The sequence below is a fragment of the Ovis aries genome, chromosome 11 (genome assembly GCF_016772045.2).
Source record: "Ovis aries strain OAR_USU_Benz2616 breed Rambouillet chromosome 11, ARS-UI_Ramb_v3.0, whole genome shotgun sequence".
Lineage (NCBI taxonomy): Eukaryota > Metazoa > Chordata > Mammalia > Artiodactyla > Bovidae > Ovis > Ovis aries.
Window position 1 is genome coordinate 26,159,278 of NC_056064.1, and position 21,774 is coordinate 26,181,051.

Consider the following 21,774-nt stretch of genomic DNA (forward strand, 5'->3'; position numbering starts at 1 on the left):
ACCCTGGGGCCTGACCCCTCCACCCCAGGATGGTCTACTGGTGGGCCTTGCAGGAACACAGGAGCAGCAAGAAGAATCTGGCTCCTAGAAGAGGAATTGGTTGCCTGGTGATGGTGTCTGGGCCTCTCCCTGGTGGGCTGAGCATAAAGGGGAAGTGTGGTCAGGCTGGCACTCACAGCTCAGGCTGGGTGGAAGGCCTGTGGGCAAGGGACTGCCTCTCCCCAGTTGTGCCGAGCCACGGCCTTCAGAGCACTGATGGCCCCTCAGCTGCTCACATCTGGACCTCCTGCAACTCAGGTAAGCACCTGGGCCCTGTCAAGGCAGATGATCACCAGGGCTGGGCTGGGGGATTGTAGCCTGGGGCCTGGGGACGACTGGGTGGGGCTGGAGAAAAACTGGCCTTGAAGAAACCACCCTGCTGGTGGCTGGCTGGATGACCTCAAGGTCATCTCCAGCTCCTGGGGCCTCCTCGTATGTATGGTGGGGTTATGAAGAGGCCTGCTTCTCAGGCTGCTTGGGAGTGAGATGGGTGTACTATGAGGAGGTTGTAATCATTCTCTGGATTCTGATGGTGAGTTCGGGTACCGGACCCATGCAGGGACCCTCCGTGCGTCTGTGCTGGCGGGAGAGTGGGGATTGAGGCACTACCTCTGTGAACTTGGGGCTCCCCCTGAAGCCCTGGAAGGAGCACCAACAGCCCTGGTGTCTTTGTCACTGTGTCTCTAGCATTCAGGGACCTCTCTTTTAGAGGCATCAGAGTCAAGACCTCCATTGAGCCATCTACTTTCGCCTTCTGGAAAAAATTATTGCGGTGGGGGCCTGGGTTCGGCTTTGTCCTTTTCACTCCCACCTTCTCATGCAACAGTTGTCCTTCATGTCACTCCCTTTCCTGGTCCCTCTGCATGTGTGAACCTCTAAGGAAGCATCAGAAGTGGGGATTGTTGAGCCTGAAGAAGACAAGAGCTGCTGCTGCTGCTGCTGCTAAGTCGCTTCAGTCATGTCCAACTCTGTGCGACCCCCACAGGCTCCCCTGTCGCTGGGATTCTCCAGGCAAGAACACTGGAGTGGGTTGCCATTTCCTTCTCCAATGCATGAAAGTGAAAAGTGAAAGTGAAGTCACTCAGTCATGTCCAACTCTTCGAGACCTCATGCACGGCAGCCTACCAGGCTCCTCCGTCCATGGGATTTTCCAGGCAAGAGTACTGGAGCTTTTTTCGAATAATTTTTTTTTTTTTTTAGCATCTCTTTCTTTTTCTCTTTCTGAAAATTTGAAAACTGCAAGGCAATAGGGGAAACAATGACCCTTTATCCCACCACCTCACAACAATCACAGTAAAGAGGGTGCTACTGTCTTGCCTTCTGGTCATTGTTTCTTAGGCATAGCTGTTTCGGAAAGTTACCTATGTTTTATTTTGATGTAAGTACATTCTAGACAGAAATACAGACATCGCTGCCATCTTCAGGGCACCAGCATCCCTGATCTCTTCCATCTACTCAACATGAGGCCGGCATTCCTGCCAGAGAGCCCCTGGGTGACAGGTCCAAGTTTCCCTCACATTCTCAGAGCCAAACAAACAGGGGAAAGTAAGCAACATCGAGGGGCTTCCCTGGTGGCTAAGCGATAAAGAATCTGCCTGCAGTGCAGGCGACTTGGGTTTGATCCCTGGGTCAGAAAGATCCCTTGGAGGAGGGAATGGCAACCCACTCCAGTATTCTCACCTGGAGAATTCCATGGATAGAGGAGCTTGGTGGACTACAGTCCCTGGGGTCCCAAAGAGTCAGACGTGACAGAGTGACTAACCCTTACAAGCAAAGGCAAGTAGAAACTTGGTTGGACCCAAGGAAGGACTGCTCGGTTGTAGAAATCCTGGGATAAACTCACTAAGAATCCTGAATGACCTGCAGCTCTGGAGAGCTCTGCTAACCCATCACCCCAAACATCTCAAAAATATTAGAAAATTGACCTGTTTGAGAGCAGGAAGCAGGAGCTCTTGTAAAACATGATGCCTACATTTTCAAAAATGTGTTTGCTTTATGCCTCATAGCGAGGCTGGGTGGGAGGGAAAGAAAGAAGGACCCTACTCTTACTCACCGAACAATCTAAATTCACCTTTGTGTGCTTTCTCCCAGTCGTTCTCCTGGCACACCTTCAAGTAATGTTACAAGATGCGGCTATAGTCTAGATATAAGTCAGCGTTCTGTTCCTTTCATTTTATGTGGCTTCTCAATAGTTCATGATGCTTTCCTCCTAATGACTCCTTAATTACTGCATCCTATCCTATCAAGTCTCCAGTCTTCTTGCCTGGAAAATCCCATGGACAGAGAAGCCTAGCGGGCCCCAGTCTGTGGGGTCACAAAGGGCCGGACACGACTGATTAACACGCACATCCTATCAAGTGGCCCTTGTGTAATTTTCTCCCCCAAAAGACCCCCATTTGGCTGCGGGGCAGCTCCCTGTTCATCTCTATGAAGGTGCACATGGTTAGGGTTTTACTTTGTTCAGAGTATTTCTCAGGCTATATTTCTAGAAATGATGCTATAGAATTAAAGGGTGTGATTGTTTTTTAAATGTACTATTTTCTTTCCAAAATTTTATTTAAAATTAATGTGTACTATCACTGGCCCCGTAGGAGGGTCCGTTTCACCACAGCTTTGCCATGATAGAATTTTATGGTTATCTTTCATTTTTGCTAGCCAGTAGATGTAGTTCCTAACTATGGCCACAGGGGCAATAAACTATGATGGCTGAGTGTATATGAACAGAGTCAAGCCCTGTAATGAAATAAATCAGACAACAAGATTAATCTGAGAGCTGGTGTGATAAGCTGTAACACTGAGGGGAGCACTTGTGAAAAAGGATATGTTTGGCTTGATTTCTCCTCTTTAGCTCTCTAGGACTTATATTTAACCTTTCACAGAAGTGGAAGGACAGAGAGAGAGAGAAGAGAAACAATTCCTTTTTAATACTCTGCTCCCACCCTTCCCCAGGCGTGCTTGAGTGTTACTTTTTTAATTTATTTTGGCCACACCATTACATCACATGGCATCTTAGTTCCCTGACCAGGGGTCGAACCCATGCCCCCTGCTTTGGAAGCACGGAGTCTTAACCTCTGGACCTCCATCCAGGGAAATACCACACTTGGACTTTAGGTGCCCGTCAACTATCCAGACAGCCATTTCTGGTGCTAACAACAGCAGGGCAGGGTCCAGTGGGAACTTGGCCTCACTAAGCCTGAGCAGTGACCGTCTGGGAACTAGAGATGAATTCAGGCAAGCACAGCCCATGCTGGCTGGCAGGTGTTGCCTCAGTATTATCTGGATTCTCCCAGACACTTGAGATCCAGGCTGAGAGCAGCTCGGACCCTCATTCCACGCCCTGCAAAGTGCAAAGCTGTCCCTCAGATTTCTATGGGTTCCGCAGGAGGCCAGCCCTGCTCTGAGCCCCTGTGGGTGAACCTCTGTTCCATATTGCACCAACCCACGGGTGAAACAGTGTTACAATTTGGGTGGGAGTAAATTAAAAGGGGTGGGAAGCTGTAATTAATTTATTAATATGTTTTACTTAGCCCACTCTATCCAAAATACTATCATTTCAACATGTAACCAAGATAAACATTTATTAATGAGATTTGTTATGTTTTTTTCTGTACCAAGTCTTTGAAATCCAGCGTGTATTTCAAACTTGCAGCACATACTCAACTAGCCATCTAGCCAGTGCTCAGTGGAAGAGCCTCACGGGGCCAGTGGCTGCTGTCTTGAACAGGGCAGGCCTCTGGTAGAGGGATTTGTGTCCATAAAGGCAGAGAGTAAGGAACTGGACTCATATTCATCTCCCCAACTTCCTGCTAAGCTATTTTCAAGTCCACCTCTTCCAACAAAGCCTTTTTCTGACTCTAACTTTCTGAAACTGATTCACCCCACCAACACACGCATTCCACCCACACCTCTTGGGACTCATGGCTATTTCAGGTCGCTTAATTTTTCATGAGAAAAATGCAAGTCTTTCAATACACAGGGCATGACCATTAATACACTTTGAAATAAACTGAGAGGCTGACACTCAGGACTTCTTCTCATGAAATAGGCTAGAATAGATGAGAAACTGTCAATTGGAGTGCATCCCCGTGTCCTGAAGACACTTTGTGAAACGTTTTATTTATGTGAATATATGTGTAGCTGTCACATTGTAAATTGTACATCTTACTCTGAGGAATTTGGTTAAAATTTTTTAAAAAAGCAAATTCTTGAATAAAGCCACAGTCTCCAGAATTCCTGGTGATGGAGAGTGAATGTGTTTTCGGCTACTGACTCCCCGGAAACGACTTTTGGGGAAGTGAGAGTCAGGGCTGGGCTGGTAGCTGCTTTTAGTGGCTCTCCCACCCTGACCCTACTCAGAACTGAGTGCCTTAGGCTACGGAGGACAGAGCAGCCACGAGAGAGAAGCTGCCACTCCACCCTCCACACCTGTCTGCCTGGCTTCTGCTTCCCAGCCAGCCGCTTGAAGCCCACGACCAAAGGCAGGGGGAGAGCAGGGAGCCTGCCCAAGCTCTAGTGTCCAGGCGAGGTGCTTTAGAACTAGAATGCCCGCACTTGAATTTCAGACCCTGGATCCAAACTGCCTACTGCATCATTAGAGGGGAAGCCTGCCCACAGCAAGGTAAGAGGGGGAGGCGGGGCCATCAGTCATGCACTCATGCATTCGCAGATGCGTATGGCACTCCCCCTGCATTCCAGAAAGAGTGGTAGAGGGAGCAGCAAGATTCTTGCTCTCCAAGAGCTTACAGCCAGTGTGGGAGATGAACAGCAAACAAACCATCAGACAGCGGTCACAGTAAGTGTACGCAGGCTCAGTTGGAGGGAAAAAAAATGCGTTTTGAATACTGACCATAGCATGTTGCGGAGTGGGAAGCAGGGCTGTCTGCCTCTCGCCCTCCCGCCCCCAGCACCTCACCTGTCGACTCTCCCTAACTCAGAACAGGAGCTTTCCGGCCAGCTTCCTGCCCCCTCATCCCAGTCTGGTTCTGCTGAACAGCACAGCCCTCCTTCCATCTTTGTTCCCTTTTAAAAGCTGATTCTTCCATCTGAGCCCCTGAAGGTAGCTTTTACTCTCTTTTCTCTGCCTGTATTTCATTTTGTCCTTTTTCCTGACACTTTCACAGTTTATAAACACACTGCCTCCCTGTATTTGAAACAATCTTTCCTCGATCTCACTTTTCCCCCTTCTTGAAATTCAGGCTTCCCTTGCCTTTCTGGGCTTTCATCAAGCTGACTAGTGCTCTCTTTAAGCTGTTATCACAGGAGTGATTGAGATGCAAAGTCTGTCTGAGGACACAGTGATTGAGAAGAAGCGGGTCGATAGAGTGCAGGACACTGAGCTCTGGGGTGAGGAGCATCTGTGAAGCTGGGAGGGGAGGACAAGCAGGGAGGACGATGGGCAGATAGCAGGTCTTCCCAGGTCGCCTTAGCCCTGCAGGAACTTCACTCTGATGCCATGTTTGGTTGTGACTATCCTCTAAGGACTTTGGATAAAATTCTAGGATGCCCCTGCTCCTGCCAATGCCCTGGGGAAGGAATCCTGAGGCTCCATGAAGCCATTCACACCCTAGTAAAAATCAGTTCCTCTTCCTCAGTGTCAGGCAAATGGGTATAAACGTAGGGGAAGTAGGGAGAGGAGGGAGCATAGAACTTTGCTCTGAAGAGAGTGACTTGTTGACGGAGTTCCATCAGCCATGTGACAAGCAAACAGGAGAGGTCTCTGGGTTCACGGGGTTTGTTTTAGTGCCTTCAGTCTACTTTGCTGCGTCTACTGCCTGTGAATGTTGCAAGGAACAAGCCTCCAGCCTCCTCACCTCCGCAGCTCAGGGCTCTACAGGCTGGCTGGATGTAGTGTTCCTCCCCAAGGCCTGAGAACCCACTGGAGCCTGTGTTGACAATGCTGAGTCCCACACCAGAATTACAAATCAGAACTGGGAGTAGAGTTGGGACACAGACTGTGGTATCTATCTGCATTTTAGTACATTTCCCAAAGCTCTGGCTTAGTGGTCACAAGTAGGAGTCCTGGGCTTAGCTTTTGATTTTTTTCCACTTATGACCTTGGGCAAGTTCATTGAGCTCATCTAAACTTCTATTCTCTTTTCTCTAAAATGGGGTTATAATTATGACTTGCCAAACAGCGTGGTTCAACTCACAGTAAGGTAGCATATAATGTATGTTACTTTTCTAAGATGCATTTTCATATTGAGGTTCTTATTATTTGGAACAAGTCACAACTCAAGGCAGAGGTCTTGCCAATATTGGAATTTCTTGATAGATGGTTCTGCTTTCAGTTCTGTTATGAAAAGAAGTATTTATCAACTTGCTGTAAATCTGACAGAGTAAAAAGAGCATGAACTTTGGCATCAGACCAGGCTGTGCTGCAATCTCAGACTAGGGAGCTATTAGCCGTGCTGCCTTTAACAGATTGCCTAAACCCTCTGAGTTCTCTCTTTTTATCTATAGAATGGGGGTAATAATAACTCCTCCCAACACCAGTATAAGGATTAAGTGATAACATGTATGTCACTGGTTCTCAACATTGGCTTCCCACTAGAATCATCTGGAGAACTTTACTAAAACAAAGTCCCAATGGCCAGGCCCCAGGTTGGGAATTTCCACTCTTCCTCGAGTTCTTGCCCTGGGGTCTGACACACCAAGATCCTCAATAGCTAATGACTAAAGGCAGCTCCCTTGTTCTTCTGACTCTTCTTTCTTCCATTCGTGGTATCCACCAAATGCTCCCCCAGTTGATGGGGACTGAGGTCAGGCCCTGCCCTCCTCCTGGCAGCCAGGACCCCTAACCTGTATCTGTAGACTCAGCACCTCACCCTCCCCAGGCCCAGGACCTGCTGACCTATGGCTCAGCTTTGGGGCCATACTGAATCCTTCCCTCCTCTGGTCCATCCTGCACTATCGGCCCCCACTATGGATCACGGGGCCCTCTCTTATCTCTGAGTCCAAGTCCAGCCTTGAGAAACTTCCAATGAGCTCAGACTCTTGAAAACAAAAATGTCCCCTCCCATGTGGCAGTCCCCTCCCAGACACAGAGACCCACGTCTGTCCCAAGCCTCATGGTGGTTGCTCGCTGCTTCTTCCCTGGGCCAGCAACATCGAGCACTCTGTGGTGGACTTCTGGTCAGAGATGGCAGGATCGTTGCTGACTTTTTCCCCTTTCATTCCAGAGACATCAATAGAAGGCAAAAAAAAATAAAAAATAAAAAAATAAAAAATATTTTATAATGTCTAAACCCATGAGACCACTTTCACTAGAGTCTCATCTTCCTGCAGTATGAGCATGAGGTGGTCTGTGTGGTGGTCTCACCCACCCTGAGATGCCCACATCCCAACCCCTGGAGCCTGTGGTTATGTCAGGTTACAAGGCAAGGAGGAACTGTGGTCACAAGCGGAACTGAGGTTGCAAATCAGCTGACCTGGAGACGTGGTGATGAACCTGGATTATCCGGGTGAGCCCAATGTAACCACAGCGTGCGTGTGTGCATGCATGCTCAATCATGTCCACCTCTTTGTGACCCCTCAGACTGTAGCCCGGCAGGCTCCTCTGTCCATGGGATTTTCCACACAAGAATACTGGAGCGAGTTGCCATTTCCTCCTCCAGGGGATCTTCCTGACGTGGGATCAAACCCATGTCTCCTGGATTGGCAGGCAGGTTCTTTCCAGCTGTGTCACCAGGGAAGCCCATTGTAATCACAAGAGTCCTTATAAGTGGGAGAGGGAGGCACAAGAGGAGGTGAGACGCAACTGGGAAAGGACTGTCAGAGAGATGCAAGGAGATGGAGGAAGGGGCTGTGAGCCAAGGAACACAAGCAACCTCCAGAAGCTGAAAGGAGCAAGGAAGTAGCTTCTCCAATGGGGCCTTCGGAAGGGGCCAACCCTGCCCAATGGCAACATGCTGGCTGTTGTGTTACCCAGCAATTCGGCTGGATAACACTTCTGGGTTGATTTTAGACATGGTATCCATGGTGATTTGTTGGAGCGGCCACAGCGAACAGATGCAGTTTGTTTCTAACGACGCTACTGCCTGGGTTCCTGCCTTGTTCCAACAGGGGGAGGCCTCCCCCAGTGACATTTCGGTCCAACCTCAAAACTTTTATTACTTTTGATTACTAAGCAGACTCATTTCAGTTTTAAAAATTTAGTCACGCTCATTTAAAAACTTCCGTCTCATCTTTGACCCAAAGCTCCCCGCTTTGCCCAGTGAGGGGAGTAGAGAGCAGGGTGAGAGGTGAAGGCTGCCTCAGCTCCCTAAGCACCCTTCCCTGCCCTTAGCCCCCTGGTATGGGATTGAGGAGGAAAGACAGGACAGACAGTTTTCCGCAGGAAGTCTCCCCTCGCTGGGTCACTGCTGCTGATTGACTCTGTGGTGTTGGGTGGAGACTCACCCCTGGCCCTTGAGTCCCTTGGGGTCCCTTGAGAGACTTGGCTGCACCTTTGGGCTGGCTGCCAGCCTCCTCTCATGTAAACACCTCTTTGCCTGATGTTTCAGTAGCTCTTAGGAAGCCTGCACCCCACGACCTTATCTACTCCAGACCTGACAACACAAGTGGGATTCAATTTCCATACTTTCCAGAGCCTGAACTGGACTGTACAGCCGTGACACACTGCCCACCAGCTGTACTCCCTGCCATCTCTCCCCAGGGCTCCTGTCCCCTCTCTTGGGGGGGGGGGCACCCACTGGGATGTGGTTATTAATACCCCCCTTCCTCAGCTGCATGCTCCCAAAAAGACCTGCTCATCTTGGTTCTGTTGTAAAGGCACCCGTCGGCAGTTCATGGGGGAAGAGCTATTTCTCTGATCTTAGGTTATGGGGAACTTGGGACTTTCATTCTCAAGCCCTGATCATTCATTCTGGGAAAAGCCTTCGTCCCCCACAGCGCCATATGACTACCACAGTGATGTTCCTTTCGAAGTAAAGTGAGATATCCTGACCTCCGTCTGGCCTCTCCTTGATGATTCAGAGGCATCCTGACACTGGAAGGCCCTGAGACACAGAGAGGAAGTGTTCTGCCCTCCCTCCTACCTGGGTGACCTGGGGGAGGTCACTACACCTCTGTCTCAGGCCCTGTCTAGAAAAGGGTGTGGTGGTGAGGGTGAAATAAGGTGAGTGATGAGAAAGCTCTTGGTGCACTAAACACACTCAAAACATCTGAGCGTGGAAACCAAAGCCATTCGATTTGTGCAAACAGGACTGCAGAATATTTACCACTTTGCATAGTTCTGAAAAGTGACCCATAGTTTCACTTTCTGGCATCATCCTATTTCCTCTTTCTTTCCCAAGAATCTGATGAGAATAAAATTTCTCTGAACTCGAAATCTGAACAAAGGGACGCTACACTAAATGGTTGATTGACTCTTATCAGTGTTATAAAAGTAAATGCAAAAGTTAAAAAAGATAAAAAAGCAAAGAATTTGGAGGGTTTACAGAGAACAGTCACAGCTGCCAGGCCTCTTGCTTCCCTCCCCACACCCAGTCATGCTCTTCAGATGCAACAGCTTTTAACTCTGTCTGGTATGTGTTTCTATAGCTCTAAAGAGTATATTTTGCTCAAAATTCTCCAAGCCAGGCTTCAGCAATACGTGAACCGTGAACTTCCAGATGTTCACGCTGGTTTTAAAAAAGGCAGAGGAACCAGAGATCAAATTGCCAACATCTGCTGGATCATGGAAAAAGCAAGAGAGTTCCAGAAAAACATCTATTTCTGCTTTACTGACCATGCCAAAGCCTTTGATTGTGTGGAAAATTCTGAGAGAGATGGGAATACCAGACCACCTGACCTGCCTCTTGAGAAACCTGTATGCAGGTCAGGAAGCAACAGTTAGAAATGGACATGGAACAACAGACTGGTTCCAAATAGGAAAAGGAATATGTCAAGGCTGTATATTGTCACCCTGCTTATTTAACTTCTATGCAGAGTACATCATGAGAAACACTGGACTGGAAGAAGAACAAGCTGGAATCAAGACTGCTGGGAGAAATATCACTAACCTCAGATGTGCAGATGACCCCACCCTTATGGCAGAAAGTGAAGAGGAACTAAAAAGCCTCTTGATGAAAGTGAAAGAGGAGAGTGAAAAAGTTGGCTTAAAGCTCAACATTCAGAAAATGAAGATCATGGCATCTGGTCCCATTACTTCATGGGAAATAGATGTGGAAACAGTGTCAGACTTTATTTTTGGGGGGCTCCAAAATCACTGCAGATGGTGATTGCAGCCATGAAATTAAAAGATGTTTACTCCTTGGAAGGAAAGTTATGACCAATCTAGATAGCATATTGAAAAGCAGAGATATTACTTTGCCAACAAAGGTTCATCTAGTCAAGGCTATGGTTTTTCCAGTGGTCATGTATGGATGTGAAAGTTGGACTGTGAAGAAAGCTGAGCGCCAAAGAATTGATGGTTTTGAACTGTGGTGTTGGAGAAGACTCTTGAGAGTCCCTTGGACTGCAAGGAGATCCAACTAGTCCATTCTAAAGATCAGTCCTGGGTGTTCTTTGGAAGGAATGATGCTAAAGCTGAAACTCCAGTACTTTGGCCACCTGATGTGAAGAGTTGACTCATTAGTAAAGACTCTGATGCTGGGAAGGATTGGGGGCAGGAGGAGAAGGGGACAACAGAGGATGAGATGGCTGGATGGCATCACCAACTTGATGGACATGAATTTGGGTGAATTCCGTGAGTTGGTGATGGACAGGGAGGCCTGGCGTGCTGCAGTTCATGGGGTTGAAAAGAGTCGGACACGACTGAGCTGAACTGAACGGAAAGAGTATGTTTATGTTTCTCCTTGGAGAAATCCATCAGGAGTAAAGAAAAAGTCAAAGAGATAAAAAAATATGAGAGGAAAATTACATTAAGAACTAGGAGACATTTAAGTAAGAGAAAAGAGACTGAGTGGCCATCAACAGATAGATGGATGAAGAAAATGTGGAGGTATACATATATATTCACACACATATATATACAATGGAATATTACTCGACCATAAAGAAAGAAATATTACCACTTACAGCAACATAGACGGACTTAGAGAAGAACACAGTAAGTGGAATAAGTCAGACACAGAAAGACAAATACTGTATGACATCACTTAGATGTGAAATTTTAAAAAATAATACAAGTGAACTTGTTCACAAAACAGAAACAAACTCACAGAACTAGGAAACAAACATAACTACCAAAGGGGAAGAGGAGAGGGATAAACTAGGAGTATCGGATTAACAGATACACGCTACTATATATAAAGGATTTACTTTATATATATATATATGTATATATATATATATATAAAGGATTTACTGTATAGCACAGAGAACTATATTCAATATCTTGTAATAACTTATAACGGAAACGAACCTTTTCTCATGCAGACTAGTTCAGTTTGCTTTGCATCTTTCTCCCTCTGATCATGCCTCACTCAAAGAGATCCATCAAGGTATTTTTCTAACCTCCACCTCAAAACACAAGGGAAACGAATCACCAGTCCAGGTTCCATGCATGATACAGGATGCTCAGGGCTGGTCCACTGGGGTGACCCAGAGTGATGGTATGGGGAAGGAGGTGGGAGGGGGGTTCGGGATGGGAAACACGTGTATACCCGTGGCAGATTCATGTTGATATATGGCAAAACCAATACAATATTGTAAAGTAATTAGCCTCCAATTAAAATAAATAAATTTATATTTAAAAAAAACAATAAAAATTTTTTTAAAAAGTGAAAATGTTAGTCACTTAGTTGTATCCGACTCTTTGCAACCCCATGGTCTATAGCCTGCCAGGCTCCTCTATCTATGGAATTCTCCAGGCAAGAATACTGGAGTGGGTTGCCAGTCCTTTCTCCAGAGGACCATTCCAACCCAGGAATTAAATCCAGGTCTACATTATAGGCAGATTCTTTACATCTAAGCCACCAGGGAAGCACTCCCCCACACCCCCAAAAAGCTCTCAAAATTCTATCTGCCCTGTTATGAATTTAGTCTAGTTGTCCCTTTGATATAAAAACAACTGCTGTCAGTTATTGCTTAAATGGCGTTTCCCCTTCCTGCTGCATGTTTGACAGTGTAAAGAAAAGCAGTGATTATGTCTACAGTTTCTAGAGTAACTGATAAGTACATGTCTTACCTCTAATTTTCGTAAATTCCCTGTACGGTAGTAGACAGCATCACTCACATATTGCAGGTGAGGACACTGAGGCTTGGAGAAAGTTAATCACTTGCCTGAGGTCTCCCAGCTGCAAATCAGCAGCATTTGATTGTGAGCAAATGCCTGCCTGGTCCCTAAGCACAACATGGTAGATAACTGCCTCCACCCCTCAAGAAGCCCTTCACTCATGTCTGATCCTCTCCCTCCATTCTTCTCAGGATCCCGAGGCCATGGATTGGTTGAAGGACCATTTCTGGATCATCTTGGCTGTGGCCATCATCTTTACCTCTGTGAGCCTGGGCACCATCCTGTTCTTTGTCTGTAGGTGTCTGTTTAGACAAGGTAATGACCCTCCCCCTTGGGCAGGTGGAGGGAGGGGAGGGAAGAGGTGGTTGTCGGGGCACTGGGGCTTCTTTAGGGCAAAAAGATCAGTTCTGGGCTTCCATGGGCTGAACTCTGGATTTAGCATCAGGCACTCTGGGTCTGAGTCCTAGCTCTGCTACTAATATGTGTCTCTGGGCCTCAATTTCCCCCTCTGTACAGTGAAGGGAGGGAGGTTACTTAATCTCCAAGAACTCTTCCGGCCCTCAGGGTTTGGGTAAAAGCAGAATCAGTTTCAAGGCATGCTGTTCTCCAGTGCTGTCTCTCTCCAATGTGGCTGCTGATCACAGCATCTTACTTCTGGAACTTGAGCGTACAAGTGCATGGAAGGTCAAAAACTGTCTTGATTCCAAATGCATTGACTTATGTACATGAAATACGTACAGCGTTTTGTATGGCAATCATTCTCCACAAAGTAGTTTTTAAAAGTGTCTTAGAACACCTCTGGCTGTCTAATGGTTAAGATACCACACTTCCAAAGCAGGGAGCATGGGTTCGATTCCTGGTCAGGGAACTAAGATCCCACATGACATGCAAGATGCCAAAAAAATAAAATAAAATAAAATAAAATAAAATAAAAAACGAATGTTTTCGAGCTATCTGAAAAAAAGCCCTAATTTGACTTTTCCATCTCTCACCTTACCCCATAGTGTACCTTCACATTTTGAAGTGTGGTATAAAAAAAAAGTCTTCAGGCATGAAAAATGGACTCACTTCATGGTTGACCACCATGACTACCTATTCTAAGATCATATTCTGAATTTGGGGGTATTATATGTGCTTTGGATAGAGGTTCTTAACACACTTGGACATAAATAAGCAGCTTCCTGGAGGATTAATGTATTTTATTTTATTTTTTTTTTTGATTAATGTATTTTAATATTCATCTCCAAAAACATGAAATTCTGGTCCAATAGTGAGTTTTCTTAAGATCCTACCCCTTAACTAATAACCTAGGCCTGGAGCACACCTGGGGATGGTAAATGCTCTGAGAGGTATGGCCGTCTTGCCCTGGGATACCTAGGGGGCATCCCTCCATGATCAGGGCCCTGTCCTCCTGATGCATCTGGATATGGCCTCAGGGTCCTGCTGAACCAGTGCTGGAAGGTCAGGGCTGCTCAGGAATGAAAGCTTCTGTCATTCTTTTTACTCTCTCTTTAGAGATAAGAAAAGCAAGGTTCAAAGAGAGGCAAATCCTTGATTCGGATCTCCTGGGGCTTGGTGGCAGAGTTGGAGCCAGAACTCGGGTACACTGGGCTCCCTATTCAAAGTCCTTTCCCCTCCACCCGCTGATGGTAATTAGTTTTTTAAATACAGAAAGTGTATTCTAGCCACTATAGTCCTCTATCCACTTGCTTTTTTTTTAATATTTCATTTTAAAAATTTTGATTTGTTTTAATTTTGGTTGCACAGGCTCTTGGTTGTGGTGCACAAGCTTTTGCTAGCTGTGGTGTGCCAGTTTAGTTGCCTCAAAGCATGTGAGATCTTAGTTCCCTGACCAGGGATCGAACCACGTCCCCTGTATTGGAAGGCAGATTCTTAACCACTGGACCACCAGGGAAGTTCTAAAACATTTTGCTTTTAGATATGGACAAAATATGACCCTGAACAAAAACTTTACTTATTCTCTTTTATCTTGACCCACTCCTATTAACAAGTAGGGTATAATTAATAATAACTTACATGTCCAGCATATCACAGTTTACAAACTGCTGTTCCCATTTTTCATCTCATTTCCTCCCATTAATGCTTTTGGCTATTCACTCAACTAGTATTTCTAAGTGACAACTATATGCTAGGTAGACACAGTACCAGGCGGTGAGGAAGCAGCCACAGCCCACACTGGATTAGTCCCAGACTCTGAGGTCAGACTCTGAGGTCTGGATCACAGATCACTGGATCACTGGATCACTGGATCACAGATGATCTGACTCTATCACTTATGAGCTCTGTGCCCCTAAGTCTGTTTTCTCTGGATGGTTCTTCTTCTGACTATCCTGAACCCGCCCATTCTCTGGTCTCTTCTAAACTCTAACTATCACAATTTTGGACAATTCTTCCTAAATGAATATGCTTATTTTTTTCCTCAGGCAATAAATGGGAAATTTCCAAGTCCTTGAAACAAAAGCAGAGAGATGAAGAAACAATGTATGAGTAAGTGGGGGGAATCCTGCTTTTTAATTTTGAGAACCGCCTGTCCACTTCCATTCTTGTGCCTGCACTACTGAGCTGGTGTGTGCATGGTCAGTCACTTAGTCGTGTCCGACTCTTTGCGACCCTGTGGACTGTAGCCCACCAGGCTCCGCTGCCCATGCAATCTTTCCAGGCAAGAATACTGGAGTGGGTTGCCATTCCCTTCTCCAGGAGATCTTCCTGACCCAGGGATCCAGCCCACATCTCCTGCTTAGCTGGCAGATTCTTTACCACTGAGTTACCTGGGAAGCCCCTGAAACTTCTCACCAAAGTATAATATAAATACAGAAAAATGCATATGGTAAGAGTACAACTCAATGAATTTCCACAAACTAAACAGATCCGGTAGCTGGCACGCAGATCAAGAAACAAAATTACCAGCACCTCAATCCCATAGATGCCCTTTCAGCCTTTAAATCCTAAGGATAATCACTGTCTGAAATAGTATAGGCTCATTGTCCCTTGTCTTTATTCTTCATATACATGGAATTATACAGTATGTGTTATTCAGTGTTTACCCTCTTCTGCTCAGCATTTTTTTTGTGAGATTCATTGTATGTAGTTCTAGACTGTTCATTCTTATTACCAGAGAGTGTTCCACTGTGGAACTGAACCATGATGAATTTATCCATTCTGCTACTTATAGGCATTTGAGTAGCATCCAGTTTGCCACTGTTATGAATAGTGCTGTTATAAACATTTTCGTACCGTATCTTTTGATCAGCAGGATATATACCCACCGTTGCTGTCACATGGTGGGTGCATGTTTAGCATTAGGAGTACACCTGTTTTTTGTTTGTTTGTTTGGCTATGCTGGCTCTCCATTGCTTCAAGGGCTTTTCTCTAGTTGTGGTGAGCGGGGGCTACTCTTCATTGAGGTGTGAGGGCTTCTCATTGCTGTGGCTTCTCTTGTTGCAGAGCACAGGCTCTAGAGCTTTAATAGCTGCAGCATATGGGTTCCATAGTTGTGGCTCCCCAGGCTCCGGAGCACAGGCTCAATAGTTGCGGCACACGGGCTTAGTTGCTCCACAGTATGTTGACTTCCCAGATCAGGGGTCTAACCCATGTCTCCTGCATTGGCAGGCAGATTCTTTTTATCACTGAGCCACCTGGGAAGCCCAGGTTTTGCACATCCATTTTGCACATCAAAATACACCTGGTGCTTACCTCCCCGTCCTGATCCAGCTCAGGTAAATACAGGAAGATGAGATCCGTGGTCTAAGTTAGAGTGCTTCTGCTCCACACCTTCAAATCCAAATGGTCCCTGGGCTAAAGAAATGGTTTCTTTAGTGTGTCAGTTACAGATGGGGTGCAAGACCTAGAAAAGAAAGGAGATGCTTTCAGTCTTTAGGGACCAAGATTTGAATGTTCAACTCCGTCCATTTCCCTTGGCATTTTCTCTTAAATTGGCAGGCATGATCAAAACCAAACATTGACTCCTATATTTTCTCTCTTCCAGGAATGTTACGGAACAATTCTCAGTTCAATTACCCCCTCTGCCACCCAGGGATATGCTTTCCCCAGAAGTTGCCTGTGAGTATATTTTGCTGATAAGTCTCATTCAGGGTAGAATAATAAATTTGTGTTGGCGTCTTAGTCACCTTGTGCTCAGTTGCTCAGTTCAGTTCAGTTCAGTTCAGTCGCTCAATCATATCTGACTCTTTGAGATCCCATGAATTGCAGCGTGCCAGGCCTCCCTGTCCATCACCAACTCACGGAATTCACTCAAACTCACGTCCATCGAGTCGGTGATGCCATCCAGCCATCTCATCCTCTGTCGTCCCCTTCTCCTCCTGCCCCAATCCCTCCCAGCATCAGAGTCTTTTCCAATGAGTCAACTCTTTGCATCAGGTGGCCAAAGTACTGGAGTTTCAGCTTTAGCATCATTCCTTCCAGAGAACACCCAGGACTGATCTCCTTTAGAATGGACAGTCTCTCAGTCGTGTCCAACTCTTTGCAACCCCACAGACTGTAGCCTACTAGGCTCCTCTGTCCATGGGATTCTCCAGGCAAGAATACTGGAATGGATTGCCATTTCCTCCTCCAGGGGATCTTCCTGACCCAGGGATCGAACCCACCTGTCCTGTGCCTCCTGCATTAGCAGGCAGATTCTCTACCACTGAGCCACTTGGGAAGCAGCTTGGGTTGCCCATAAAACAGTAACACAGAAAATGTGGCTTAAATGACAGTAAATTTCTCATAGTTCTAGAGGCTAAAAGTCCAAGATTAAGGTGCCAGGCCAATCTGGTTTCTGGTGAGAATTCTAGTTTGCAGATGACTGTGTGCAAAAGGAGGGGAGATAGCTCTCTGGTGTCTCTTAGAAGGGCACTAATCCTATTGGATCAGGACCCTGCCCTTCTGACTTTGTTTAACTTTATTTACTTATTTGGAGACCCCATCTCTGAATATAACTGCACTGGTGGTTAGAGTTTCACCATATGGATTTTGTGGGGACACAAACTTTCAGTCTATTATACTGGAATTTGCAGATGGCAGCAGCCTGTTTCAAGGAGATGAATTAAGTTTAAGATGGGGGGGGGGAGTACAAAATAAGTACCAATGCTTCCAATATTCAATGTGTAAATTCATATTCAAATTCCAGCTTGCAACATGGATATAAAGGAACACTGGGCTTCTCACACTTCATATCAGAAAATCTCTGCCTGGTTCCCTTGACTGAAATATTCTTCCTTAAGCTCTACATACAGCTGACTTTACCTCACCCTTCTAGTGTCAGCTCAAATGTTACCACCTTAGAGAGTTCACTCCTGACCATCCTACATAAAGAAATCCTTCTAATGCTCCTTTTGAAGCTTATGACAATTATCCTATGTGAGCTTATTTAATCATCCTTCATTTGTCCATTATCTGTCTCCTCCATTATAATACAAACTCCAGAAAACAGGCACCTTTCTTGTCTTGTTCGCCGTTGTTTACCCACCATTAAGAACAATGCCTAGAGGGACTTCCCTGGAAGTCCATGGGTAAGACTCCATGCTCCCTGTGCAGGGGGCCTGGGTTTGATCCCTGGTCGGGGAACTAGATCCCCCACATGCCATACAACTAAAGAGCTTGCATGCCACAACTAAGACCCTGGACAACCAAATACATATATACAAATATTAAAAAAAAATAGTGTCTGGAGCTTAGTAGATAATGGATGAAAATATTTTAATTGAATAGATAAATGGTAATATTAGCTAGCATTTGTTGAGCAGGCACTGTGTGTCAGGTCCCATGCTAGGCACTTTATAGGTACTGTCTCATTTAATCCTCTCAACAACTATATGCAGCAGGTACATTATTGCGTCCCTCTGACAGAGGAAGACACTGAAGCACATAGAAGTTAAGTGACTTACTCATGGTCACATAGCTAGTGACTGCTGAATCCTGAAGATGAGTTTGGATCTGACTGCAGAACTGAAACGGTGGTTGTTATTCAGGTTCTCTTGGGAAAAGATGTGATTGTGGGGAGGCAGTCTCAGGCCCCATCAAGGGGGAGCTGAGATTTTCCTCCTACTTTAGTCCATGTGCTATGTGCCCATCTTCTGCTAATCCTACCTTTTGAAGACAACACTGTCCCTTTCCTTCTTAGCAGAGGAGTGATGGACGTGAGCAATTATAGATAGCTCTGGAATGCTGTGTTCATTCATTGTGAGGGACTTGCCTGAAAGGAGATATTGTTTGTATCGCTTCCTTATGAGAATCAGAACCTGTAGGCACAACACTACTCATTTCACTACTAGCTCTGGTCAGTTTCCTGTCTGAACTTCTGTCTTGTGACGCCCACCGCAGTGCAGTCAGGCAAAGCGACAAGGGAGTCAAGATGTCTGGCTGATGTTTGCCGCTTACTCACTGGGGCTGGGGTGAGCCTGAGACTGTGTCATGGCTGGACCTCAGTTTCCTCAGTTTCCTCTGTGAAATGGGGATCTGGTCCACCAAGACGTGGGAGGATCACTGAAACCCATGAAAATCATGCAGAGCCACTTGGTAAAAAATACATAAACGTACGCTAGCTTTGCATCTGATATCTTTTTGTGTATTCTAGCCCCACAGGAAACCCCAAGTCGGCCCACACCAGCTGCATACTCTTCAGTACATAAAATTAGAAATAAGAAGACAATCACCGTCCCAAGCTATATTGAGCCTGAGGAAGACTATGATGATGTTGATGTCCCTGCCAATACAGAAAACCATCATCTTAAATCGAACATTTCTTCCTTTTGGCAAGCAGAAGACGGTTCACAGAGCTTATTTTAAAAACTATCAAGAATGGTTGAATTTCAGTAAGGGCCCAGGTCCGAAAGCCAGTGGTAACATTATGGAGGTCTATAAGATAAACACTTTCTGAGTCAGATGGAGGAGCATCAGTGATCAGATAACTGCAGCCAGGGGAAAGCTGCCAGGGCTCAGCTCTGAGAGTGGAGAGCGGTCAGGCCTTGGGCTTCTGCTGAGCGAGGTTCCATGTGGAGGCCAACTGAACCCTGCAAAGCTCTCCCCCCTTCCCTCCGCCCCGAGAAACCACTCAGTTCCCGGCATTCTTCCCATTTGTGCGGCTCTAAGTGATCTTAAATCTTGGTGTTTGATTGTATGAGCGTCCCAGGCTCCCATCCCCTGCACAAGCCCCTACCTGCTCCACCCACCTCACACATTGAGGGGCTGTGGGTGGTAGTTACAGCTTAGCGCTCTTGCACACAAGTCACACATCACGCCTTGTGCATTCTTCAAGGGTGGGGTGTGCTTCTTGTTCTTGTGAACCCTCCCTACCTATACAACCCCAAGCCCCAGGGCCTGTCTATGACATCGGCCAAACTAACCACAGAGATCCAAGTTTCCAGCCAGAGTTTTTTCACTGCTTCCTGGCTGCACCATAACAATCAACAAAGAACAGAAGTCACCTTCTGGACCACGGGACAGATGTTACCCATAGGGATGCTGACTTTGCAATATGTGTACTGGAGGAAAGAAGCTTTCCCCAGGAAAAATCATAGGGAACAGGAAAGAAAGGGGCGAGTCAGTGGCAGATTCAAGATGAAAGTTCAGGGGTCTTTAATACCCTCCTCTGATATTTTCATTACTGCTTTTTCCCTTGTGTAGCATTCAAGACAAACAGCATCATATCCTCCCTGCCAGATTCCTGTCCCTGAGTGACTGGGAGGCAGAAACTCCAGTTCAATATGCTATACCTAATGATACATCCGGGGAGTGGGCTGCTGTCCAGTTATACGAGTATCCTAGTGGGGTCGCCAAGGCCCGAGTCAGCTTTGTAGGCTCCTGAAACTCATCGATTCCTTCAAGTTTATCTGCTGACACCTGAAGACTTGACACTGTCTAGCCAGACTCACAGGATGCTGACTTCTAAGCAATTCCTAAGAAATCCAGCTAACAGGCTTGCAGGGCGAGCAGCAGGAACTGGTGGAAAGGCCCAGGAGTGACACCTGGACTGAGCTCCTCCTTGAGAGATGGAAAGCGTGTACCTGTCATCCCCCTCAACCACTAACCACTGCTGGACCAGTGAGGACCTGTGCTTCCTCCCAGGTTTTCTCTTTCTAGACTCCATAGAAACTTCCAACTCCTTGTAATACCTCCTTGTTTTAGACCAGTGGTTCTAGAACTATGGCCTTAGGGAATTCTGGTATTCTGTGAGCCAGAGAGGACCCACTTCTTAAATCCTAGGAAAAACCCACGTGCCCTAGAGCCCGCACAGGACAACTACTGAAGCCCACATGCCTAGAGCTTGTGTTCCACAAGAGAAGCCACCTCAATGAGAAGCCCAAGCGCTGCAATAGAGAGTAGCCCCTGATTGCCACAACTAGAGGAAGCCTGCACAAAGCAATAAAGACCCAGCTCAGCCATAAATTAATTAATTACATTTTTTAATTATAGGAAAAAAATGGCTAAAGTATAGAAGTGTTTACCAAGCATGCTTTCCCTTTTAAAATTTCCACAAACCATCCACATCTACACCAAAAGTTAAAAAGTAAATACCAGACATGTATAAACTACTCCTTGGTTTCTGGGCCACCACCATCTCCTGGTTCTCCTCCTGCCTGACTGGCCTGTCTCCATCTTTGTAAGAACGCCTCCTTCTGAAACATCTCTTCAATGCCAATCTTTCTCAGGGTGCTGTCCCTGCATCTCCCTCCAAACACTCATGAGTGACCTCATGGCATCTCATTGCTCCCTGCAATTGGCCCTAATGAAATACTTCTCACTCTGCATTATAATTGCCTAGTTAATTCTTTATCCTCCTTCCTAACTTGGGATTCTTTGGGGTGGAAGCTGTCTGGCTCACCACTATATTCCCAGTGTCCAGCTCAAACCCTGGTATATATTAGGCACTTAATAAATATTTATTGACTGTTGATCATTAATGGAAAATCTACCAGTGTGAAAAAAACAAATCATTTTTCTCTGGGCCTGTGTAACTCGGCTGAGATTTTATACAGGACACCTGTAATAAAACCATGTTTTCTACCAACAAAGTTGTTTCCAGTTTGGATGATATAGTTAGGTACATCAAGATTTCACAGGATATTTTTGTGTATTCTAGCCCCATAGGAAACCCCAAGTTAGCCACCAGCATCATACTCATAGATAAAGTCAGAAATAAGAAGACAGTTTCCATTCTGAGCAGCAGTGATGATGTTAAAATCTCTACAAATATGGAAAACTATCATTCAGAAACAATTCCTGTTCTACCACCTTAGCTGATTTGAGAACTGATGGCTTACCCATGCCCCAAATCAGTGAATTTAGTTTTCTTTAAAATAGTTAACAGTCTGATCTTCTTTGTGATACAGACAAGATTGCTCCCTGGAAATGCTCTGGTTTATTAGCAACAAATTTTACAAATCATGTGTATCAGTTAGTATGCTTTAGGCTGCAAGGAACAGACTATCCAATGAAAGATAACTTAAATAATAAGAAATTTATGACTTCACAAACCAAGGCATCTTGGTAAGCACTCACTCCATAATTCATCAGATTTAAGACTCAGAGATATGAGC

The 21,774-nt window shown here is 45.8% G+C and overlaps 2 protein-coding genes across 12 annotated transcripts in view; one reads left to right on the forward strand and one right to left on the reverse strand.

Annotated features, from left to right (window-relative positions):
* Window positions 1-21,774, reverse strand: part of ZFP3 (ZFP3 zinc finger protein) — a 102,624-nt gene that overhangs the window by 32,258 nt on the left and 48,592 nt on the right. For all 6 annotated transcript variants that reach the window (XR_009595527.1, XR_009595526.1, XR_006061149.2 and 3 more), the window contains exon 2: window positions 15,932-16,082. The gene's annotated coding sequence lies outside the window, so the exon portion shown is untranslated. The remainder of the gene's footprint in view (window positions 1-15,931; window positions 16,083-21,774) is intronic.
* Window positions 171-21,249, forward strand: SCIMP (SLP adaptor and CSK interacting membrane protein). Of its 6 annotated transcripts, XM_042255579.2 has the most exons (6): window positions 4,673-4,831; window positions 12,409-12,532; window positions 14,662-14,725; window positions 16,224-16,297; window positions 18,813-19,062; window positions 19,862-21,249. In XM_042255579.2, exons 1-5 carry the CDS (start codon window positions 4,694-4,696, stop codon window positions 19,022-19,024), a joined length of 612 nt encoding a protein of 203 aa, XP_042111513.1. In that variant the 5' UTR covers window positions 4,673-4,693; the 3' UTR covers window positions 19,025-19,062; window positions 19,862-21,249. The 6 variants fall into 6 exon arrangements, with proteins under 6 accessions (XP_012040950.1, XP_060251353.1, XP_012040951.1 ...); XM_012185560.5 differs by lacking the exon at window positions 4,673-4,831 and adding an exon at window positions 171-297 and having other exon boundaries at window positions 18,813-21,249; XM_060395370.1 differs by lacking the exon at window positions 4,673-4,831 and adding an exon at window positions 171-297 and having other exon boundaries at window positions 12,409-12,511; window positions 18,813-21,249.